This window comes from Zingiber officinale, chromosome 8B, assembly GCF_018446385.1.
Source record: "Zingiber officinale cultivar Zhangliang chromosome 8B, Zo_v1.1, whole genome shotgun sequence".
Lineage (NCBI taxonomy): Eukaryota > Viridiplantae > Streptophyta > Magnoliopsida > Zingiberales > Zingiberaceae > Zingiber > Zingiber officinale.
Window position 1 is genome coordinate 14,644,114 of NC_056001.1, and position 19,153 is coordinate 14,663,266.

The following is a 19,153-nucleotide window of genomic DNA, read 5'->3' on the forward strand; positions in this document are numbered from 1 at the left end:
ATTTTAAAATAAATTTTCAAACAATTTTTAACAGATTTTAAAAGATTTTTAAAATAATATTTAAAATAATTTTTAAAAGAGTTTAAAATATTTTTTAAAATAATTTTTCAAATAATTTTTAAAAGAGTTTAAAAGATTTTTCAAATGATTTTTAAATAATTTTTCAAATAATTTTTAAAAGAGTTTAAAAGATTTTTAAAATGATTTTAAATAATTTTTAAAATGATTTTCAAATAATTTTTAAAAGAGTTTAAAATATTTTTAAAATGATTTTTCTATAATTTTAAAAATGATTTTTAAAATGATTTTTAAATAATTTTTAAAATGATTTTTAAATATTTTTTCAATAATTTTTAAAAATGATTTTTAAATAATTTTTCAAATAATTTTTAAAAGAGTTTAAAATATTTTTAAATAAATTTTCAAATAATTTTTAAAAGAGTTTAAAAGATTTTTAAAATGATTTTTAAATAATTTTTAAAATGATTTTTAAAAGAGTTTAAAAGATTTTTAAAATAATTTTTCAAATAATTTGTAAAAGAGTTTAAAAGATTTTTAAAATAATTTTTAAATAATTTTTAAAATGATTTTTAAATAATTTTTCAAATATTTTTTAAAAGAGTTTAAAAGATTTAAAATGATTTTTAAATAATTTTTAAAATGATTTTTAAAATGATTTTTATATGATTTTTCAAATGATTTTAAAAAGAGTTTAAAATATTTTTAAAATAATTTTTCAAATAATTTTTAAAAGATTTTTAAAATGATTTTTAAAGAATTTTTAAAATGATTTTTAAAAGAGTTTGAAAGATTTTTAAAATGATTTTTAAAATAATTTTTAAAAGAGTTTAAAAGATTTTTAAAATGATTTTAAAATGATTTTAAAATGATTTTTAAATAATTTTTCAATTAATTTTTAAAAGAGTTTAAAAGCTTTTTAAAATGATTTTAAAATAAATTTTCAAATAATTTTTAAAAGATTTTTAAAATGATTTTTAAATAATTTGTAAAAGAGTTTAAAATATTTTTTAAATGATTGTTAAATGATTTTTAAATAATTTTTTTAAATGATTTTTATATAAATTTTCAAATAATTTTAAAAAGAGTTTAAAAGATTTTTAAAGTAATTGTTAAAAGAATTTTTAAAGTGATTTTTAAAAGATTTTTTAAAGTAATTTTTAAAAGAATTTTTAAAATGATTTTTAAAGTGATTTTTTAAAAGAATTTTTAAAAGATTACTTTAAAGATATTTTAAAGTAAGTTTTAAAAGAATTTTTAAAATGATTTTGTTTAAGTTAAAATTAAATTGTTTAATTACATATTGAATAAATTGAATTTGTTCAACTAAGTTAACCCTAGGTCTATATCATTCGATTTTAAGTTATCAATCAGGTAATCTTAAGTAATTTTGTGAGATGATTATCTTTGATTTTTGGTTATTTCTAAGGATTAATTTACATTTGAGTTAAACTTAGGTTTTCCAATTAGTCAATTAAATATGTCTTTTCATGATTGGTTCCCAGGTCGGGGCGAGGCTCTAGGCCTTCTTGGGTATGAGATCATCCACCCCTTCCTAGACAGAACCGTTCAAAGAATATATATTTAATTTTCTTTTTGAAACTCCTAGATTTAACTAGCAAGTGTAAATTACGCCTAGTTCCTTAAGTTATCATAGTCTAAGCATGTATATTGCAAGGAAAATAAATAAACAGGCATCAATCAATTTTATCTATTTATTGAGATAGTTTTTCTATTGGCTCCCTCTGGATCATAGCCTCGATATGGTCTATCAAGGAAATGAATCTGATCCTTGGGGACCCAATAGTGATCAGGTCCAACTTAATTAACCAAGTTGGACTTTGGCACCCATGCTTGAACAATTTTTCTTTTATTTCTATTAACTAAGGATAGATATGCTTTGTATTTTCTTTTGGTTTTAAACCCAAGTCCGGATTTGTTGAAAACAGCTCGCTGTTTTCTAAGAATCAGATCAAGATTCTTGGAACCTAAGGTGAACCGTTCCAACGTGTCCTTGAGTTCTTTAATTTGAGTTTTCAAATTAGAATTCTCTTCCTCAAGTTGTTGGACTTGAGTTGAGTTTCCAATTTGAACTGGCTCAGTTAAGGAACTCGAATCAGTAGCTTGCTTAAGGGTTGTTGCCTCCTTTAGAAGTGACTTGACCCGGATGTTGGATTTAGCCAACTTCTTTAATAAATAAGGTACTAAATTCTTTAATTCATCTAATTGAGTTTCGGCGAGTAGCAAACTTACAGTGGGGTTCGGTCCTTCGGAAACGGATGTGGATCCGTGGCTTCACTCGAACTCAGTGTCTGGCTCGCTCTCGATTTCAAACTCGAACTCAGACTCGATTTCGATGATGTTTGCTTGTACCGGTAACGCGAGGTAGCTCGACGGTTCTTCTTCATCAGTCTCGGATTTGTCTGATGACTCCGACCAAGTTGCTTTCAATGTCTTCTTTCTCCGTTGCTTTTTGTTTGGGCAATCCGGCTTGTAGTGCCCCTTCTGATTACAGCCATAGCAGGTGACTCTAGATTTGTCCTTCGGGTTCGTTTGAGTCGCCTTCTTATTTCTGTAGATCCTTCGTACGAGCCTTAATAGCTCGGAAACAATCTCGTCGTCATCTTCTGATTCGTCTTTGGTTTCGGGTTTGGTTTTGTGCTTTGCTTTAGTTTCCCGAGTTCTGCTTATACCTGCAACCAAGGCAACACCTTTCTCGACCGGGCGTGCATTAGTCTACTCATGCAGTTCGAAATCAGGAAAAAGTTCATCAAGTTTAATTAAAAATAAATCCTTGGAAACTTTGTAGGCATCTACCATTGATGCCCATAGTGTATTCCTCGGAAAGGCATTAAGCGCGTACCTTATTACGTCGCGATTTTCTATTCTCTGGTCGATCACGTAAAGGCCGTTAAGGAGGTCCTAATGCGCGCATGCAGCTGGCTCGCCGTCTCACTTTCCTGTATTTTAATGTTATATAATTTATTTAAAATTAAGTCATGTTTATTTACCTTAGCGTCGGGAGTGCTCTCGTGTAGCTCAATTAGTTTTTCCCATAGCTCTTTTGCGCTTGAGAATGATCCGACTCTGTTTAGTTCTTCTTTTGTTAACCCGCATTGTAGCATGCAAGTTGCTTTGGCATCAGCTTCAACCTTCTTCCTTATGCTGGTATCCCAGTTGATGCATGAAACTAGTTCTCCAGCGTCGTCACGTGGAAGTTCGAGACCAGTCTGGATAATAATCCACATCTCGACTTGCGTCTTGAGGTGGTATTCCATCCGGTTCTTCCAATATCCAAAGTCCTCGTCCTCACCGGAAAAGAGTGGCTGGTGGATTGTGCTAAAACCTTCTTGGAGAGTCATTAAAGAATCTAGCACACAATAAAACGAAAAAGAAATCCTAGGCCTTAATCCTGGATTAGCAGTGCGGGATGTATGATAAAAATTGTAATTTAGGAATTTTGAGAAAAAAATAATATTAAAAAAAATTACCACAAATTTTTGAAAACGCGATACTTCGCTAATACGGACTGGTGGTGAAAAGATGATAATAAATTTTTCAAAATTAATTTTTGAGGGAAAAAATGAAAGGCGTAAGGTTTTATTTTTACCCTAAATGAACGAAAAAAGCGACAAAAAAAATGCTCGAATAGTAGTTGTACCAATTCAGAGCAATCTCGCTCTGATACCAATTGTTGGATCGAGAAGCGCTAGAGGGGAGTGAATAACACTTGTGGCTATTTCATTCGATTAAAACGTATCGAGTAAAACACAGCGGAAATTAAACACAAACACTCACTAACACAAGTTAGTTACTTGGTTCGGAGCCTATGACTCCTACTCCAAGGCCCGCGATCGTTGATCGTTTCCGGTGGGCAACAACTATATTTCGTAAAATTATTACAAGCTAAGTACAGAAAAAGCTGTAAATAAATTTTATACCGACAACTAAAATACTAAATCTGAAGCTCCAGGTCGTCGGCGTTGAGTTGTAGCTTTGTCGAACTGTCTTGTTAGCAGCTGGATGCAGAAAGATTGCTTGGAAGAAGATGTCCTTACTGCTGCCTCGATACCTCCTTTTATTGGACGTTGAAGGTGCCTCCATTAAGCTCCAAGGCGCCTCCAACCCAAAATCTGATCCCGATTCAGCCGTTGTCGATAAGGCATGCTCGCTGCTCGTTATCCACCTGAAGGCGCCTTCAACGCCACTCCAAGACGCCTTCAAGCAGCGGTCCAAGGCGCCTTCAGTCTCCATGAAGGCGCCTCCAGCTCCTTCCCGCAGGTAGCTTCTGCTTTGTACCTGAGGCGCCTCCAAGCTCCATGGAGGTGCCTCGGGTACTGTTCATCCGAGGTGTACCTTGCTTCTTTGTTCCTGCAAAATGTGTTAGTCCCAAACACATACTCTGCAAAACAAAGTTAACACATAATAGTCATAGTAAATCAAATATTGATAGTTTCTGGACTGTCCGGGTCTGACTTCGGATTTTTAACCGGAAACCCTAGGTCAACCCGACGCCTACTGTTCCCTCTGCGAGGAACACGTTCTCACATATTCCTCTCAGGAGAGTTTACCTTTGTCAGTTCGATCCTCCAGACCGACTGGACTTTTGCTCAGCGTCCAATGCTTCCGGTCTTCATGCTGGACGTCCGGTCCATGACCCGTCCAGACTTCTACCCGGTTTGCGACACCAAGATTTCAACCTAGGGTTATCTCCCTCTAGGATTTTTGCCTGAATCTTCAACCTGCCAAGACTTTCCGCATAGGGTTACCGCCCCCTATAACCTAGGGTTACCGCCCCCTAGGGTTTTACCTTTGCCTAACCGCAACTAGGACTTTTCTTCACCTAGGGTTACCACCCCCTAGGGTTTTTCACCTGCCTAACCGCATTTAGGACTTTCCTGAAAAGCTCATTCAAATATGTTAGATAACAAACAATCTTAACTTTGAATCCCTTTGACATAATCAAAACATAGGTTCGATCGTCGATGTTTCCCGCACCAACAACACGTCCTTTGCATTAAGTTCCTTGGTTAAGTGGTCCATCTCTTGCTTGTGCATGAGCTCGAAGTTCTGACTGGGCCTTTTCCTTGAGGGTCAGCTCCTCCTGATACTTAGCATCAGCTGATTTATGGAGGACCTCAAGCTTTTTCTTGTCGTCCCGTAACTATTGGGCTTCCAGTAAGGCCTCACTTAGAAGCTACTCCTGGGAAGCATTCAACTTTTCTAAGGATGCCATCTCCGCCTTTAGTTGACGTAGCTCTGGAGGAGGGTCAGAAGGAGGAGACTCCAGGTCTTTAATGCACTCCTTCAAGATCTTATTTTGCTAATACAGGTCCGCGACTGTCTGGCTCATGTGCAACATCGCGACATAAAGCTAGCCATAGAAAAGGGCAATCAAAATTAGAAGAGGGGAACAATAAAAGAAGTCAAGGACTGACCACAGTAGCATCCTCAGCGAACAAGTCCACCCGGCCGGAAATGGGGAGAGAGTCTGCCTGATCCATAGCATCTTTTCAGGACATTGCCAGTTCCCCCCAGAGCAGGACGGTACCAGTACAAGAAGAAAGGTCATGGCGTCTCCCCCTCTCGGAAGGTATATTGGTGTGAAAGCGGAACACCCGGGATCTAGAGGATCCAGGAGTGTTCTCGCTGGGAGGAGGACGAGTGGAGGTATATGGCCGCGGAGGGGAAGGTTCGGTCGTTGCAGTTGGTATGGAGCTCCCCTCTGGATCGATCTCTTCTTTAACGACAGGAGGTTTTTCCTCGATCAAGCCCTGATTGAGCATCCGAGGGAATGGAAGGGCCATCCTGAAATGGCGGTTCTGGAACAGAAGTTGCCGCTGACTGGGGCACCCGAGTCGTAGGGGAGGTCCTGGCTCCATGGTCGGCCTCAGCAGGCTCGCGCCTTGGTCGAAGCAAAAGTGGCTAGTCGTCGAGTCAGGACCCCTCTTCCGAAGGAAGATGGCGACGAGCGAGAGGAACACGAGGATTTCCTAAGCGGGTTGGGGAATAGAGCTACTAGGATGTGTCGTGGGACGACCGGCAGAAAGAGAGGCAGTACTATCCACGGTCGTCCCATGAGTGGCCGGATTCGAAGTTGAAGGGCGTCGTCTGCTTAGGATTGTGCACCCTTGACGATTTATTTCCATATCGCTCAATGGAAGATGCGTGATCAGAGACGCCTTGGTAATAGTGTCCGCTGTAGCAAAATAAGGGTCAGGATAAGACAACCAAAGCAAATTAAGACAAGGGTAATACTTACCAAGGGAATGCGGAAGCTTCAAAGGAACGACGCTCAGCCCAAACAGGTGTATAACATATCCTTCGTCAGTAGCACACGTAGGTCCAAGCGTCAGCCTGCTAGTTGCGCCTCTGCTTCCATAAACATAGGGTCTGCGCGATAATGGCCCAGGAAAGGCGCTGAAGGAAACAAGGACCTTCGCTCAGTGGGCCAGTCTATGACAGCGGGAAAGCGAAGGAACATGTACTTTGCTTTCCACTCGGGCCCTAAAGAGGGTAAGGGAGTGAAGAGAGTAGTCTTGAGGCGAGCCTAGAGGTGGAAAAAGCTCTCGGTGGGGCGTCGAGGGGAAAAGAAGTAGTGGAACAAGCATGGGTCCAACGGAGATCACATAACTCACAAACAAGAACGAAGCCACACAAAATCCAGATGGAATTAGGAGTAAGTTGATAAAGGGGAATGCGAGAATAACGACTCACATTACATAAGAAAAGGTGAATAGGAAAGTAAAAGTAAACTACAATATGTTCTTTGAAGAAAGTTACACAACCCTAAGGAGGCCAGGAGAGTTAATGAACCTCGAAGGGTATGATGATGTGCATGGTCGTGGACACTTTATAGTTGAAGTGAAGATCATCCAGATCTACGCCGTTGAAGGTTGACCCACTAGGAGCAGGGCTAGGTGTTGAAGGATCCATGGAGAGCAAAAGGAAAGCGAGAAAGCAAGAACGCGGAAGGAAGAAGAAAAGGGAGGAGGGCTCAAGATAGCAGTGAGAAGTTCGAAGGAGATGAGAAGTGGATTATTTATAGCTGTTAGGAGGGACGCCAAATGGAACGCCTTAATATCAACGTCAATCATGCGATTTGTAAACGATGTATGCGGCATCAGGAGTAGGCGTGTAAGTGATGTGGGCTATTGGATTGCCTTAGAAAATTGTGCAGAAAGGACTTGTCAGAAAAAGCTAGGTCGAGGGACACGTGGTAAAAGGGGGTTGGGAGCCTTTATGGCATCAGAGATAGGCGATGCTACAGTAATTCCCACTCAGGCCAGTAAGAGGACCATGGAGGCACCGTGGCTCATGACCAATCGAGTAGTTAGATCACGTAACTCGTTCAGGAAAATGAAACGGCCAGTAAAGACTGACACCCGATTAGGTGAAATGACCATTGTTGATGCCTGCCCGGGTACTAAGTCGACCAGACATTCACGAAGGGAACAAACACTTAACAAGTTACTTAAGCATACAAGGTAAAATGTCTAAGGATCCTAGACGGGCCTAACCGACATTTAAGCACCACATTGCACACTGATAACATGTTCATTTAAGCAACAGTTACACAACATCTTAAAGAAATTTCAAGTTCATAGTCATAGAAAGGTTGGAAATTTTACATTGTCATTCTAAGCAAAGGCAGTTACAAGGGGACAGAGACTATTCAAAGGTAGGGAAGGCTTCGTTAGGGAGCTCGTTGAGAAGACGAGTTCGGTCCAAGAAGTCTTCAGGGGGAGTCAACCGAAGAAAACCTTTCAATTGCAACTGCAACAAAGCCCCTGCGCCACCATAGCAAAGCATCTAATCAATGAGGTGGCCTATCTTGGCTCCAAAATCTTTGGAAGCTAGGAAGGAGGTCTTGTGAGCTGCTAGACGAGAGCCCTCGCTCGCCTGGTAATCCTTCACCTCTTCCTTGGCCTTATCTGTGTCATCCCGTGCCTTAGCCAACTCCTGGTGAGCAGCCACTGTCTCTACCTTAGCTACTGAAAGCTTCGCCTGCACCGACTTGAGGGCAACTTGAGCCACGTCCACCTGCTTTTGAAGGGCAGTCTCTTAATCGACGCTCGCAGACAAGTCGATTGTTCTAGCTGCCAGGTCTGTTTGTAGAGAGGCATGTGCCTCTTGGAGCTCCCGCAACTGGGAGGAGAGGTCTGTAACCTCTGAGTCCCTCGCCTCGAAGTCAGCCAGGATCTGGATACGCCTCTGGCCCTCAGATTTAAGCCTGGTCTCACTGGTCTTCAGGACACTCTTCAAGGACTGAACCTTCTCCGATTCTATTTGGGGCAGATCCCTGGCAGTTCGAGTTTGCTCCTCTGCCGTCTACAGGTGAGACTGAATCAGGCTCTCCAGGGTTGTTAGGTCGAAGGCGTGACCCAGGGGTGCCGAAGAGGCTAGCCCTTGAATTCTAGCCCTCAAGGACTCGTTCTCCTGATGTAGACTGACCACATACTAGGAGAGGCTCAACCCCATGACATAGGTCTGCAAAGAAAAAAGGATTAGCGATGTCTTAAGGGCGTGGAGAGGGGGCATATAAAGCTTACCGACACTATTCATTGAGAAAATTGGTCGACCAAATCTAGTTGAAGATACTCCAAAATTTGGTCAGCGATAATCTTCCATGAATCGATCAAGGCACCGTGAAGTTGCACCTGACCGTAGTTGGGAGAGGTGCTGGAGGAGGGGATTGAACCCAGCACTTGTAAGGATGATAGTTGAAATGAAGAAGTGAAGGCATACCGTCCTTTAGCTCGCTCCTTAGGGTGGAAAGAGGAAGCAGGGGCCGAAGGTGGTTGTTGGCTTGAGGATGGAGGAGCAAAAGGTGTAGAAGTCCCAGGCTGACCTTCTGCTCGGGAGGTTGTTTGCTCCTAGACGGGGATAGGGACAGAAAAGGAGGCTACAGCCTCTGACGAAGCTAGAGTGTTCACCCAGGCAGGAGTTTTTGCCTTAGAGGATACCCACGACATAGGAGGCCTCTGTGGGGAAGATTAAACTAATGGAGTAACACACCTTCTCTTGTGTTGAAGGTGCAAGCGCTACTTGGGAGGCGGAGAGGAGGCCTGCTCACCAGCAGTTGCCTCTATAAGAAGTGATTCATCTTCGTGGGCCTCTAGGTCCCCCGTTTGTGAAGAGGGGGCCCCTGCTCAGGCGCTGGCCTGGGGAATCTCCTGACCAAACATAATCTCTCTGCCCCACTTCCGTAGGATCACGCTGGGCATCGCGAAGGCACCGAGGTTGAAGGCTCGGAACATAACGATTTCTGCAGGCAAAAGAAAATACCTCAGTTAGTGAAGATATGAAAGAAGAGTTGGGTAATCTTACCAAAAGGTACGCTCAAAGGCGTCTGGATGGGGCTTAGTCCGAAAGTGTACAACACACTCTCCCGCAGTAGAAAAGAGAGTTGAAGTTGTACTCCATCCAATTTCTAAGAGGCAGTGGAACAGGCTGGCCGGTGCTGATGCTCACTCAACTTAAAAGGAGAGGGGAGATGGGGGCGCCACTCGACAGGCCAAGTCACAGACTCAGGAAACTGGACATAGAAGAAACGAGACTTCCAGCCCTTATTGGAAGATGACACGCCCTCAAAAAATTTATACCCGGTCCTGGATTGCACCATGAAGACACCCGACTCTGATTGCTTAAGGGAATAGAAATGGTGAAAAAGTTGGGGAGTCAAAGGAATCTCATATAGGCGACATGAGATGTCCATTCCACACATGACGTGGAAGGCATTGGGGGCGAACTGGGATAAGGGGATACAAAAGTACCGACTTAAGGAGGAAAAGAAAGAAGAGATAGAAAAACGGAGACCGCCGAGAAGTTGGTCTTTGAAGAAGATCACAAAGCTGGCAGGAGGAGGATAAGGATGGTCATTGGGTCCGGGAACGCGAAACTGGTATGCTTCAAAAAGCTACAAACTAGATTACTTCGCCCTGAGGTCACTCCTATCAAAATCAGAACGAAAATACGCGTACCACGGTACTACCGTTTCTCCAGCCATTCTCGAATCGAAGAATGAAGGAACAGAGGGTGAGGTCGTGAGGGAGGAGAAGCACTTACAAAGGAGATGCATGAAGAAGAAAGTGAACAAGCAAAGGCAAGTAGAGAGGAAAGGTCGAGGAAGATAAAGCGCCAATGAACAACTATTGGAAACCTTTAGGGTTTTTAAACTAAAACCCTTAAGGAACATAGAGATTTAAGTCGGACAATCGAAACAGTGGGGCTCACGACAGCCGTCAGATCAAAGGAGAGCAGGATCATCGAGTCGCGTGCAGAAAGCGTGTGTCAGGCATCATATCAAGGGAAGTTTGTGGAACACGTGTCAGCTTCCTATGAAGTGACATTTATAATAAAAAGGATAAGAAAATCATGAAGTTGATATGGGAGCAGTGACACCATGCCTCCGGGGTACCATGCCTTAAGGACCGAAAATTTCATACGACTACCTCGAGAAATGGAGTAGGAGGTGACGGGAAGCGTCGATCGAAATTTGATGCCTGATCCCCGCCTCGGAATCAGAGTAAGATTCAAATTTAACTAATATCTTATGTAACACGCTTTATGATCATAGGTGAATGAGGCTAAGTCCACGAGGGTGTTTCCTTCAAGCTCCAATGACCTCTCGGTAGGGGTTTCAAACTCTCACCCTAGTGCGAGTTATAAGTGAGCATGCTCTTACAACCAACGATCTCTCGGACGGTGTTCCAGGCTCTCGCCCTAGTGTGAGTTATAAGTGAGCATGCTCTCACGACCAACGACCTCTCGACCGGTGATCCAGGCTCTTGCCCCAGTGCGAGTTATAAGTGAGCATGACCTCACAACCAACGACCTCTCAATCGGCGTTCCAGGCTCTTGCCCCAGTGCGAGTTATAAGTGAGCATGCTCTCACGACCGGCGATCTCTCAGTCGACGTTCTAAGCTCTTGCCCTAGTACGAGTTATAAGTGAGCATGCTCTCACGACCAATGACCTCTTGGTCAACGTTCTAGGCTCTCGTTCCAGTGCAAGTTATAACTGTAAGTGAGCATGCTCTCACAACCAACGACCTCTCAGTCGGCGTTTCAGACTCTTGTCCCACTGCGAGTTATAAGTGAGCATGCTCTCACGACCAACGACCTCTCGGTCGGCGTTCCAGACTCTTGCCCCCGTGCGAGTTATAAGTGAGCATGCTCTCACGACCAATAACCTCTCGGTCGGCGTTCTAGACTCTCGCCCCAGTGCGAGTAGGGGTGTCAAAAATGAACCCGACCCGACGACCCAACCCGAGTCGACCCGAAAAAAATCAGGTTCGGGTTGGGCATTTTCGGGTTCGGGTCGGGTTCGGGTTGGAGGGTTGGAGAGTAAAAAAATTTCGAGTTGGGTCGGGTCGGGTTCGGGTTGACCCGGGTTGACTTAAATATAGGGTTTTGTGGGGATTTTTTTGGGTTAAATCAAATTTTATTTTAAAATTTTAGATATTTTTATGTATATTAATATCATGTTTGTATGATAATGATGGAGTATTTAGATAAAAGTGAAGAATTATAGGGAAAATAGTCCAAAAAAAGTCGTTTTGAATCGGATTTTCGGGTTATATGAGTCGGGTTCGAGTTGATCGGGTTGGTCGGGTTCGGGTTCGGGTTGAGGTGTTTTGGGTTGAACTCGGGTTCGGGTTGGGTTAAAAAAAAAAAACTCAACCCGACCCAACCCGACCCGACCCACCCGAATTGACACCCTTAAGTGCGAGTTATAAGTGAGAATGCTTTCACGACCAACGATCTCTCGGTCAACGTTCCAAGCTCTCTTCCCAGTGTGAGTTATAAGTGAGCATGCTCTCACGACCAACGACCTCTCGGTCGGCGTTCCAAACTCTCGCTCCAGTGCGAGTTATAAGTGAGCATGCTCTCACGACCAACGACCTCTCGGTCGGCGTTCCAAGCTCTCGCCCCAGTGCGAGTTATAAGTGAGCATGCTCTCACGACCAACGACCTCTCAGTCGACGTTCCTGGCTCTCGCCCCAGTGTAAGTTATAAGTGAGCATGCTTTCATGATCAACGACCTCTCGGTCAGCGTTCCAGGCTCTCGTCACAGTGCGAGTTATAAGTAAGCATGCTCCCAGACCAACGACCTCTCAGTCAACGTTCCAAGCTCTCGTTCCAATGCGAGTTATAAATGAGCATGCTCTCACGACCAACGACCTCTCGGTCAGCGTTCCAGGCTTCAGCCCCAGTGCGAGTTATAAGTGAGCATGCTCTCACGACTAACGACCTCTTGGTCAGTGATCCAGGCTCTCGCCCTAGTGCAAGTTATAAGTGAGCATACTCTCACAACCAACGACCTCTAGATCGATGTTCCAAGCTCTCGACCTAGTGCGAGTTATAAGTGAGCATGCTCTCACGACTAACAACCTCTCGGTCGGTGTTCCAGGCTCTCACCCCAGTGCGAGTTATAAGTGAATATGCCTTCACAACCAACGACCTCTCGATCAGCGCGCCCTAGTGCGTGAGCATGCTCTCATGACCGTGGATTATAAGCAAGTAAGGCCTTCACTAACTATCTCTTGGTCAGTATTTTGAATTCACCCCATCAGGGGTGATAGACGGGCAGGGCCCTTGCCATGACTCAGAGAAGTAGTTTTCCTGAGAGAAATTAGCGTTACTATAGTCACATAATTCGTGGGCATTCATAAACGCCCTTTCTATTAAAGATGTTTGCATGAAGCAAGAAAATTCCAGTAGGAAAGGAATAAAGAGACAGGAATAAAGACTGAAATCCGAGCAAATCCATATTTAATTGATAAATTACAGGGAAGCACCCCTTAAACAAAATTTCATTCTTAAATCTGTAAAAACATAGGAGTCATCTAAGTGCTCAGAACTCTCTTCCGGGGCCAGCCGTAGGTCGGCACTCCGGGCATTAGCGTTCCGCTTGACCTGCTTGCTTAAGATGGATTCGAGTCTGTTCTAACTCAGCCTGAGTCAACTGAAGAGTGCGCCGTTGTTGAGCGATAGTTTCATCTTTAATCTTTGCTTATTCCTGCAGAAGGGACATGGAAGAGGCGTGTTTCTCTTTCAAGTAGATCATGAATTGAGCTTGGCTCTCCATGTCTGAATAAGCTTTCTATTTCAGCACTACCTCAACACGGGCCCGCAATTTAGCAGCTAGCCAAAGTTCTTCAATTTCCCTACGAAGGGAAGATTGAGGGTCTCTCTCTTGCGTCATCTCAGCTAATGTGTTATCCTTCTGGGCAAGCAGGTGGGCCATATGAGTCAATTGCTAGCGAAGGTGTTGCAGTTCATCCAACTCGAAGCTCGAATCCATGATTAAGGGGCGCCAGTTAAAGGGAAGTGTGTCTCTCTGAGCGGAGCTCAAACCCCCTTTAAAGAGGAGGAGGGGAGAAGTCAACTTTTACAGATATTAAAGTGGTCTTTCTCCCGAGGTTGATTGAGCAATTAAATAGGTTGTCATACCGATGGTATGGGGAAAGAAGCAGCATTTATAGTGGCAAAGTAAATGAAACTCAAGTTGAAGTCTAGTTAGTCAGACTTGAACCTCCTTCGACTAGACTTGGAGGAGAGACTTGTGATACAGTGCATAAAGGTGGGGCCCGATGAATCTAGGCAGTCAGAAGTCAAGGGAACGTAGCGATCAGAAGTCAAGAGAACGTGACGGACAGAAGTCGAGGGGATGTGGCAGTCAAAAGTCAAGGGGGTGTGGCAGTCAAGGGCAGTCAGAAAGTAAGAGGATGTGACAATCAACAGATAGGAGAGGAAAGGAGTTAGGTCGTATGACGTCATCAGCCATATAATTCCCGATCGGGTAACGATATATCAGGGTCGTCCCATATCTGAGACACAATATGTAACCTGAAGTAGCCTGAAGTAGTGTCTGACCTGCCCCGACTGGTCTGGTTTCCTCAACCCTGACCACATAGTCAAGCCTGGTACTTTCAGTGAGACAACTCTTGGTCGGCCTTTCGGTGATCCAAGCATGAAAGGTGGGACTCTCGCCACAGCTCGTCTCCCTCATCTAGACTCGAGTCAGGTGTTACACCTGAACGGTCATCCCGAGCTGCCCATAGCCAAACCTGAGCGAGACAAAAAGCACTAGGAGACAACGATGTTAGGAAATCGTAACCTCCTGTCAGGGAATAACTATCATACGTTAGGGAATATTCTAATGGTCTGTTATCATCGGCTAATGGAACCTTCTTTCAGCCAATGAGAGGGCATCACATGTCCTCTATCACTCGACAGACTCTGACACCCGACATTCTCTGACATTGGTCAAGCTCCAAAGGTACGCATTGTCATATAAAAAGGGAGGTTCTCTCCCTTAGCCAAGTGCACGCGCAGATTCGTCATCGTCTTCTACAGTTCTTTTTTCCTTCGTACACTGTTCTTCTGAGAAAAAAACACCTGACTTGACTATCGGAGGACCTGCGCCGGAGACTTTTTTCCTGATTTCTAACGTTCCGTATGCTTGTCTGAGTGTGCGCAAAGCCTAAGTACCACCGGTCTCATCACCACTGTCCTTGAGCTCCACATGGGAGTCTGTCTTTCCGGTGCACATACATTGAGTGTATCCACGTTACTTATCCATCAACAACGACGTCATCTCAACCGATCTTCATCTGACTCAGATTCTGGACAGGATCACTTACATGTATTATAAATCAAAATATGTGAGAAATATATATATATATATATATATATATATATAAGTTAATTCATTTCTTCCCTCCTAAGTAGAAAAAACAGGAAAAATAAGTAAACCAATATCGTGCAGAGAAATTGAAGGATAATCTACAGCAATTAATATAATCACTCTCTGTTTCCCAAATCCATGGATGAGAGACTGACTATATGCGAGCACCAATGGAGTAGATATCAATATCGGGGAACGCTACATCGTCGCTGTCCTGAAAGAAAAACACTTGTATCAATCATACTTGATTTGCCACGGAAAATAGCACTAAACGTTCATCAAAAGGAGAAAGGAAAGAAGAACCTTACAGGTTTAACAATGGCATGATTCCCCAATCCATATTCACCCTTATCGTCGGTCATGCAATTCTGTGTGATAAGTGGATTAGCAAAATTCAGTTGGCCTACTGCATTCACATCCAGCCTGTTGCCACCCAAGATGACCTCCGGCGTGTTAAGCTCGCCGCTTGTATGGTCGTTGCAAAGATCGGGCAACGAAGAACTTGCGTAAGCACTTGAAGCAGCACCCGGATGGAAAGCATAACCCCACCTCTGTTTAGAGTTGTTCATCATACTGAAATGAGGTAATTTAAGATCATTGTCCGAATGGACTTGATTATTGATACTGCCATCTGTAGTTGGGTCATGCAGAGGAGCAATGGCCATTGTGTTTGGACATTTATAGAAAGGTTTGGTGGATCCATGAGAAGTTGTTGAAGAAAGACTTCCTCCAACATTACCAGAAGATATGACATCGTGACCTAGAGGAAGTGTTACCAATGCGTTGGCAGGATCATCGGTTGAGCCAGCAGCACCTTGCCATGAGACACCACTAGATCTGTTGTTGCCCGAAAACTCAGAAATATCTTGAAGATCAAAGTCAAAAAACTCTGTGCTTGAGGAAGACATTTTGACAGGTGAGAAATCGCACAATCCTCCTAATTGAATTTTCTGCTTGTTCGCCTGAACTGGCGTGTGACTGTTAGTAACATTTTGAAAAGAATTGGCTTTCGGACCAGTAGCAAGTTCACTACTAGAAAAGCCGGCAGGCAACTGATTTTTCGGTTCCAACTCCAAATTCATCTGATGGTTTCCTAGCAGACTGATCCCTTGAATCTTTCCTAAATTATCGATGCATGGATAGCTTGTGCTTTTGTGCATTCCATCGTGCTGAACAGTCGGCGAAGGCAGCAGCCCCTGCATTCCGATCATTGATTGACCATTCATTCGACCGAGAATTCCATTTGATTGAAGAGATCCTATTGTTGGCAGTTGTCTTGAACCCCCAATTGTATAGTAATTTCGGAAACCATTCAAAGTAGCCATATTCAGATACGACGAGTGTCTACCTCCAACTGATGCAACCACAGAAGCCTGTTGTCCGGCCACTAAACTGAGCCTCTTGAGATAGAGCCTATACTTCTGCAATCATAATAGCCGCGAGTAACTATTGAAACATCACCAATATAATAGAAATAAGCGAAAAGTCGTACTTAGCATAGACAACAGATGCATAAAGAGCTAATGATGGAAGAAACAAAATGGAGTGAAATATCTTTCTATATAACATACAAAAGTTGAGAAGCATGCCTGCAGATGGCTTGCTACATTCTCTCTTGTTAGCTTTTCGACATTCATAAGATCAAGGATCTTTTTGGGTACAGCCTCTGCATCAGAAGGAACAAGTCATTTAATGCATGGATTTAGATGTTTCTGAAACAAATTTGATGACACTTACTCTCGATACCCAATTGATTGACTGCAGCAACAAATTTCCTATGCAGCTCAATAGTCCAGACAACTCTAGGCTTCTTCTGGCAAGATGGATCATCATTCTCTTGCAAATCGTCATCACTGTCATCTTCATCGGTAGCCTCCCTCTGGTCCTTGCGCTTCTTGTTGATTTTTCCATTGAGTTCATCTGCCTCATTTCCATCTTCAGTGACTTGAGTCTTGTGGTCATCATACCTACTGTTGCATCCTTTTTCAAACCTCCTCCTCCTAATAACATGTTGCCATATGTTCCTCAGTTCCTCGATCCGCACTGGCTTCAGCAGATAGTCGCAAGCACCGTGACTGATTCCCTGCATCACAGTTTGGGTGTTTCCATTTGCAGACAACACTGCATCATAGATCCTCCAATAACTCATCATATCATTAATCTCATTTCAATTCAACAACCAAATTATTTCTACCTTTCCTAAGAAACAAAAGTGAAAAAACACATCAACTTGAGATCTTTTTTCATTCATTCTAAAGTAAGTGCTAGATAATAACAGTTACAATCATAAAAACAACCACTGCTACTATGTGAATAAATTAAAGAGGCTTACTGATAACCGGCAAGTCCATCTCGAGCCCCACAAGCTCTAGAAGCTTGAATCCATCCATGTCCGGCATGTGCACGTCACTGATAACTAGATCAAATCTGTCTTTGTTCTCTCTTAACAAGTTCAGTGCCGTGATCGCTTTATCAGTAGTGGTAACTGAAGAACCAATACATACAAACAAACAAACCATGATAACGGTGGGTTAAAATCTTGTTTTGTAATGAAAACAGATAGATTCAGCTGTTTGAAAGCCCAAGGTTCACACACAGTCCTTCTCATGTGCTATTTTGCTTCAACTGATAAAAATACGAACAAGGTGAGAACAAAGGGGGGAAAGGGGACAAACCATTGTACTGGCAGTGGAGCAGAAGGGCCTCCAACAACTTGAGACAGAGAGGATCATCATCCACCGCAAGAACACGCATGCCCACAGGGAACTGATCCCTCCTACTCCCCTTCCTCTCCTCCAACATCATGGCTCCGAATCAATCTCGCGTCGCCTCGAAGTAACCCTAGACAAGAAGTAAACTTTGACTGCGAGATGGGATCTTTGGACGAGTAGAGAGCGAAAGATACAATCTTTGAGCGGAAGAAGCAAGCTCTGGATGGAAATCAACAGAAGAAATGGCGAAGAGAGAGAAGGAGGAGGAGCGCACAGCGATGTCGAATAGGGAAAAAGGCAAAACGAGCGGCAGGCATTGAAGCTGGGAATTTGATAAAGGCCTGAATTCATTCACTGATATAGGAAATTTCCTCTTCTCCTGCAGCTATTGAGGACTTCTTTTGGCATATTTCCACAACGCCATCATTGAGCACAAGCAATAAAATCGCCACTGGTGACAAGTTGAAGAGGGGGATTGGAATCTAGGGAGCTATATCCTACGAGAGGGAGAAGAAATAAAGGGAAAGGTCTTGATTGGATTAGGCCTTGTCCTCATCTCAATTTTGGTTCTTGCGCATCATCCAATTTCCAACCACATGTAAAATTCTTGGCATTGTGTCTGCTAACACTTTCTGTTTTTTCTTAGGAAAAACATATAGGCTTTTCCTCAAAATTTTGTTTTTGTTTTGTTTTTGCTTAAGTACGTTTGTTATGCTAATGGTATTATTATATGCTAATTTCAAATTCCCATAATATGCATCAAAGAAATTAATTTCAGTTTTTTTTATTTAATATCTTAAATTTTTTTATGCTAGATATATGGATTTACAATCTGACTAATCCTGAGATAGATAGTACGACTTGATATTTCGCTCGTCAAATAAATTGAACATGTGATTATCTTTGTCATCCTTTCAAAGCAAAAATATCTTGCAATGTACTATAACCGAAATTCAAACCTTAGGTATTTAATTAATCACTAAAGTGTATAATTATTAACATCAAAACCCCAAGAGCTAGTTTAATATCTTAGATGTGGTAAAAATCACTCGCTCACCCCAAGTACCTACTATGGTCGATCCATACAATGAGATTAAAAGAATAAATCATAGTGACCGAGCGATCTCTCTAAATGAGAGAGATTTATTCCCCAAAAGCATCCTTGCTCTCATGTGACATACATCATCCAAGTACCAACTTGATTATATCCATGAGGATTAATTAGACATCTTAGATTATGTATTTATACCATTGAGAGAGCTTAAATAAGGTATTGTATATCCCATGTAGGAAAGTATTTCCACGACTTTATTTAAATTTGACACTTGTTCAATTCTATAAATTTATCTTATGATTACGAGATTAATTTATAAATCTATAAATTTGACACTTGTTCCAATATTAATTTGATATCTTAGAGATGATTATGCTCACTCTAACCTAAGTGCTCTTCATAGCCATCTCAACCAGATTAACTATAATCCATGTTAAAATAGGGAAGGAATTTTTTTTCTAAAATATATGTCCGTTGAAATTTGAGAAATAAAAAGGAGAAGGGTGCAGTCATAAATTAAAACAATTGATTTTGTCTCTTTAAAAGTTTATTAAAAATACATCAAGAGTGCATGTCGCCACTAAGGAAGCAAAACAAGATATAAAATGATCACTTAATTTGTTTGAGTGGTAATCCATAGTATAATCAAGCCTCCCGTTAGCCAAGCACAAAAACCC

At 42.2% G+C, this 19,153-nt stretch overlaps 1 protein-coding gene across 2 annotated transcripts; it reads right to left on the reverse strand.

The window, feature by feature from the left end:
* Positions 1–14,752: 14,752 nt before the first annotated feature.
* On the reverse strand, positions 14,753–17,904 carry LOC122014946 (two-component response regulator ORR24-like). 2 transcript variants are annotated; one of them, XM_042571500.1, is made up of 7 exons: positions 17,697–17,904; positions 17,387–17,552; positions 17,044–17,196; positions 16,449–16,832; positions 16,283–16,377; positions 15,020–16,132; positions 14,753–14,925 (listed from the first exon to the last, which is right to left on the reverse strand). In XM_042571500.1, exons 2-7 carry the CDS (start codon positions 17,514–17,516, stop codon positions 14,866–14,868), a joined length of 1,935 nt encoding a protein of 644 aa, XP_042427434.1. In that variant the 5' UTR covers positions 17,517–17,552; positions 17,697–17,904; the 3' UTR covers positions 14,753–14,865. The 2 variants fall into 2 exon arrangements, with proteins under 2 accessions (XP_042427434.1, XP_042427435.1); XM_042571501.1 differs by having other exon boundaries at positions 16,301–16,377; positions 17,387–17,902.
* Positions 17,905–19,153: the final 1,249 nt, after the last annotated feature.